This window comes from Melanotaenia boesemani, chromosome 11 (genome assembly GCF_017639745.1).
Source record: "Melanotaenia boesemani isolate fMelBoe1 chromosome 11, fMelBoe1.pri, whole genome shotgun sequence".
In the NCBI taxonomy this organism is placed as follows: domain Eukaryota; kingdom Metazoa; phylum Chordata; class Actinopteri; order Atheriniformes; family Melanotaeniidae; genus Melanotaenia; species Melanotaenia boesemani.
Genome location: NC_055692.1, coordinates 1,452,594 through 1,458,593, shown reverse-complemented (window position 1 = coordinate 1,458,593; position 6,000 = coordinate 1,452,594). Strand labels below are relative to the sequence as shown.

Here is a 6,000-nt window from a genome sequence, read left to right as displayed (position 1 = left end):
TGTCGGCCCTGACGCGCCAGAACGTGGTGCGTAATGGAAATGGTTCCGTCCTCCTCCCTCCTCCACCAGTTTTGGACCCCAACAGTCCGGGGAGAGGAGGAAACAGAGGGATGAGGACAACCCGTTTGGGTCATCATCTGCAGGAGAGACAGAGAGGACAGCTGGACTTTACGCACGGCATCTGTGCGTCCTGGCGCGTCCGCTGCCCGGAATCAAGCAGAGAATCAGAAGAAAACATTTCGGATAAATTCACCACGGAGTTGATTTTAGGTCCGAGTTTTCAGACCGTTTGCTGTTAAATGCTGAGGCTGCTCTCTGAATTCGGAGCAGGAACTTTCTTCACCGTCTCTGGTCAGTCTGGACATGTCTGGACAGAAACCGTCCCTGAGGACCGGCGGCTCCGCTCAGAGCCGCTTCCAGGTGGATGTTGTGGCGGAAGCATCAGCCACTGCTCCGGCCCCGGCTGCCGCCCCGGGGTCCACCGATGGGTCGAAGCCTCCTGAGGAGTCCAAAGGCCGGTTCAGGGTGGTGGGCTTCCTGGACCCCGGCGCGCTCGGCACCGCCACCGACATAGGGCTCCCTCCTGATGTCTTCCACGAGCCGGACACGACCAAAAGCGACTCCGTCAGCCTCCATTCAACCGGCACAGGACAGACGCACATCTCCGACTCGCACTCCAACACCTACTACATGCGGACCTTCGGACACAACACGATAGACGCGGTCCCGAACATCGACTTCTACCGGCAGACTGCGGCGCCTTTTGGGGAAAAACTCACCAGACCGTCGCTGTCGGAGCTGCACGATGAGCTGGATAAAGTAAGAACAAACATTATATTTATTTGATTGTTTTATTTGCTCTTCTCATTTACTGTTGATCTAATTAGTTTTGTTTGTATTCGAACATATTTTATATTTTATTCTTATTTTATTTATTTGATTATTCTGTTATTTTTAATTTATTCATCTTACAGCCCTTGTCTGATTTTCCAATAAAACTTTGTTCCAATGGGGATATTTGATGAAAGAATTTAGATTTTTAGATCGTTTGCTTTAATATTTACTTTTAGGAGGTTTTTATCAAGTTGAAAAAGAATAAATAATTGATGCATAAATTTCTCAAATGTTCAACTCCTGTAAAGTCCCAGGTTTAAAAGACGATCAGAGAACATGTTTAACTCCTGAGAAGGAGATTAAAAACATCAACATGCTGCAGATAAAGTTTCCTCCACAGGACAGAAAATCTTCTTGTTTCAGAGCATAAATAAGGTGAAGAAGGTGAAACAATTTTATTAAATTAAATATAATTAAATAAATATTTAAAAGGATTTTTTTTCTCCTAAACTGAAACACAACAAAAAAGTTCAGATTTTGTGAGGAAACGGACCACATGACCACAGAGGGTGCCACCACAGGAACCACCCAGGTCAGGGCAGGCCGGGGTTCACACCACAGCCACAGGGCTGCAGTGCAGGACCCCCAGCCCCCCAGCCCAGGACCGTCACCATGGCAACAACCGCAAACAGAGCAGGTAGAGCTACTAGTGTGAAGGATCCCCAGGAAGAAACACTAAAGTTAAACAGTAAAAACAAGAATAAATACACATACATAATAACTGATAAGAGCCACAAGAATAAAAATACGGATAAAGGAGTTCAGGACAATGATAAAATAAAATAAAATAAAATAAAATAAAATAAAATAAAATAAGGGAGTAAAAAATGTACTTGGGTAAAACAAAACAATAAAAACAGAGAGTTTGGGTGGTGGTATTTAAAATAATTAAATATGTAAAAATCTACAAAGTTTATAAAAATGATGAAATAATTCTGCTACAAGCTAAGCTAACAAGCTTGGTTTCCAGTGACCGTGGAAGCTCAACCACCTGGCTGGTTCTGGTTTTTCTTCTCCACATCAGGAGCCCTTTGAGGACGGCCTGGCCAACGGAGACGAGCCGTCAGCAGCCGAGGAGGCAGCAGCTCTGATGGCCAAGGAGGCGAAAGGAGGAACCATCAAGTTCGGTTGGATCAAAGGAGTCCTGGTTCGTGTTTCCTGCGTTTATGGAAGATAAACAGGGATATTTGAAGGGGTTGTAAAAATGAAACTATCCGGAATAGGCGTAAGAAATTTTATTAGCTGGGCTCTATCAGGAAAGCGGCTCCATCGTGCAGATGTTGTGTTGCTGATGTCAGCAGCTTCCATCTCGCTGGTGCTCAGGTTTCTCTGGTGTGTGTGCTACAGATCCGCTGCATGCTGAACATCTGGGGGGTGATGTTGTTCATCAGAATGTCCTGGATCGTTGGACAGGCTGGAATTGGTAGGTACAGATCACTTATCAGAAACAGATGGGACATTTTCGTCCTCATACATAATTGGAAGGTCGGTGGATTGATTCCCCAGACAGTCGTCCCTGTGAGGGACACTGAACCCCTCTTCTCCTGCCATGTGTCCATCAGGTATGAATGTGTGTGTGATACATAACAGGAAGTGCTGCATGTGTGTGTGATTGGGTGAACGTTCTAGAAAAGTCCTAAAAATACAGTTTATTTACAGTCCAAATATTACAGGACTAAGACTTTCATATACTGTCCACTACAGATCTGGGACCACTACAAAGTCCAAAGAATAATAATTTGGTGGTCCATCTGACTCTTCCAGCTACCCAACGTACCCCCATCTGGAACGCTCACATTAGCAAATTCACTGGACAGGAGGATGAGATTCTCAGAGGATGCTCCTGCTTCTCATCTGCCTCTAAGCCAGCAATCCTCAAAGCTAGACGTTATCTGTCCATCAGCAGACTTCTCCAGAACTGTCCTCTGAGTCATTGTGATCGCTTTATTCACATCTTGTGGTCTGAACACTGAGCACGTTGCTCCAGAGGAACTTCTTTACATCCTTCTACCAACATTTCTGCTTCTGGTCTGTGCTCATAAGACAACCTGAATAACCCTTCACATCCTTCAGGTTCAGGTTTTCGTGAGTCTCTGTCAGCCTGTTGTTGATCACTGATGTCCAGTCTATTTCTCAGTCTGCAGTCTCTCGCCGATGTCCTGGCGTCCCCCAGACATAACACACATCATTGTCACATCACATACAGAGTTGTTTCCCCTGATGAAGCATGCACAGGCAGTTCTTCCTGCAATCTTCCTCATAACAAGTCCCTGCAGTCTTCTGTCCCTTTTTCTTCTGTTTAGCTAACTCCATTAAGTCATCTATGCCTCCAGTTCGACAAGCCACCTTATACTTCGTGACATAGGAGATAATGTATGGCAGAGCTTCGTTCAAGAACTCACTTTTTAGCTGCTGTTCATAAGCACCATGTGAATCTGGCGGGTCTGGTCTAACCGGCCCATATCAGTCCAGTCAGCCTGTCTCTGATGTTTTGTTCTCATTCTTTCCAACAAGGCGTTTGTCCTCTGGTTCAAAGTGGTTCATTCTGGTCGTCCTACTGATTCCAGTCCCCAGACACAGCATGCCACGAGGACCCAAACAACATCTCAACACTCTTTCAAGCTCGACACCGGTCAACCTGAAACTGTTGCAGGGCTCTCATCATCCATGCATTATGTCAGCGTTGGTCCAGGCTCTACACTCGTACACGTGTCTTTGTCCGGATTTGGATTTGGAACAGCAATCAAAGGAAAAACCATGCTGTCTCCACTTTGTGGGGTTGAGGGCTTCAACCCTGGCCTATCGGTGAGGGATGTTGTCACCCCATCTCGGCCACCTAATAATTCAGTCAGCTCTGAGGTGGCTCCTGGCAGCTTGGGTATGAGGGTGACCTAAGAGTGGGCCGGCCCCCTGCCTCATAGGGTGGGGGTGTGTGACAAAGCAGCAGAGGGTCATAAGCTGGTTGGGCCAAGAGTTGGGGAGGATTAACTCCAAGCTCCGAGCCCCTGAAATGCTGGACCTGGTTGAGGCCCTGCTGCGGGACCTAAAACTAGTTGGACATTCTGATTTTGTTGCTGCTGACCATTAGCAGGGAGTCTTCTTACTCCTGCCACAGCGTTTATGTCCTCTGGATCTTCCAGAGCCCTGACTGGTGCAGCAGTCTACACACCCAATGCTGCCTTTTTCTCCAGTTCTTTCTCTACCTTCAGCAACCATCAACCAATCTTTCCTTTCTTCATATTCTCGCCACATTTCTTCTCCAATTCATCCACCAGTTTCTGACTTCCATCCACATTCAGTTTCCCTTCAAACTGAAACTTTTCCAAACTCCTCACATTCACAGAATCTCTGCAGAACATCAACTTCACATCCTCTTCCAGCCCCAAAGAACTGCCTGGTCCCATGGTGACAAGGTTCTTATCGAGGTTCCCTGAACTCCCTGAAATAGCCCCAGACTACTAAATGTGTCCCAAACTCACCTAAATTCCTACGCGAAACTCTCAATGAACGACAGACACTTCAAATAATGTGAGAAGGATCAGCTGAACAACCCCCTCACATACACCCTGTCCCCTAGACTGGCTTCGGAGTGGAAAATCCCCACCTGTGAACACTTTTATCTCAGCCCCTGGAGCGAGGTTTTATGTAGCAGGAGGGTAATAATGTATGAACAAATGCAGAGGAAGAGGCAGACAGGTGCAGGAATGAAGGGTTTTATGATGAGACCTGAAGGTAACGGGGCTGGAAAACTGAACCAGAGACATGGACTGAAGACAACACGACCATGAAACCAAAACAGAATGGACTACAGAAGAGGACAAACTACAAAATAAAACAGGAAACCAGAGCGGAAACTACCAGCAACAATAAATCCAGCAACAAAATCCCGGATGAAGACAGTAAAGGCAGTTTTTTAGTCTATGCATGGGTGGGATGGTGTATTATTATCATAAGAGGTAAAACACCACTTAGGGGTGAGCTGGGAGTCGTATGATCATTTCAGGCTTTGCCCGCGTCTCAGCTTTATGGTTGTTGTCTGAGATGGAAACGGGAATAAATTAAATGGTCTTTTAGGCTAAATGTGATGAATTTTACCCACTATGCTGATAGTTAGCTTAACCATGGTTGACAGGGTCGGGGTGGGTTCTAACATATTTTAAAAGTCTTACAACCTTCATCTGATATAAAACTAATAACAATTTCTTAATCTTATTCATTTCAAAGCCTGCTGGAAAGGAACTGAGAGCTTGTCTGTTTGGAATCATCTAGCAATTCAAAGCCAAAATGTTCCTCCTGCAGGGAGACCGATGCCTGTCAACAACGCCATCCAGCCACTCAGCCTGCAGGCTGCTTATGCCTGTTATATATAATACACACAAGTATGTCCCAAGTTCACGTTAAGGCCCGTCTTTGGTTATAAGAAATCATTTTTTGCTGTTCGATATCGTTTAATTTTAAATTCTAAGGTCATAGCCATCATTTCTTTCCTGGAACATTGAACGTGACACCACAGGAAGTTGTTCCCGACTTCATCAAGAAACTGTGTTGTTTGAAATTCTGTGATGTCTCATAATTTCATCATCATGGACATGACAGAAAGTGGGTTAGTGTTTTCCAGATAATCGACTTCATGGATGGCCGGAGTATTTTGCAGCTGCAGTTCATTTTCTTTGTGTCGCCTCAGAGAAGGCAGCCTGTCCCGGGCGGTTGGACTGACTTTAGCATCCTCCTGACACGATGCCTGAATCAGAAAATATGTGAACCCCTGAGGCAGAAAAGTAAAAGCTATGTGAAGAAATTTGCGTGGGATGGGGTGTCAGCTTGAGTCTTTTGGATGACTAACATCTCTCATCTTCTTTATTCACAAATAATCTGATTTTAACTTGAAGCGAAGCTGAGCTGGACTTTCGGGTTTGTGGTAACTCTAACCTGTTTTTCTGTGGGACAGGACTTACCATTGCCATCATTCTGATGGCCACTGTGGTCACCAGCATCACCGGACTGTCCACCTCTGCTATAGCAACCAACGGCTTCGTACGAGGAGGTGAGATATCAGCACAGCAGACGTCTGGAAACATGTAGCCCATCATTTCTGACCAATTCTGG

At 45.6% G+C, this 6,000-nt stretch overlaps 1 protein-coding gene across 1 annotated transcript in view; it reads left to right on the top strand.

The window, feature by feature from the left end:
• The first annotated feature begins 234 nt into the window (after nt 1-234).
• Nucleotides 235-6,000, top strand: part of LOC121649097 (solute carrier family 12 member 2-like) — a 58,710-nt gene continuing 52,944 nt past the window's right edge. The window contains exons 1-4 of the mRNA XM_041999651.1: nt 235-819; nt 1,919-2,041; nt 2,242-2,317; nt 5,843-5,938. Of these exons, the coding sequence (XP_041855585.1) occupies nt 364-819; nt 1,919-2,041; nt 2,242-2,317; nt 5,843-5,938 (751 nt within the window). The 5' untranslated portion in view covers nt 235-363. The remainder of the gene's footprint in view (nt 820-1,918; nt 2,042-2,241; nt 2,318-5,842; nt 5,939-6,000) is intronic.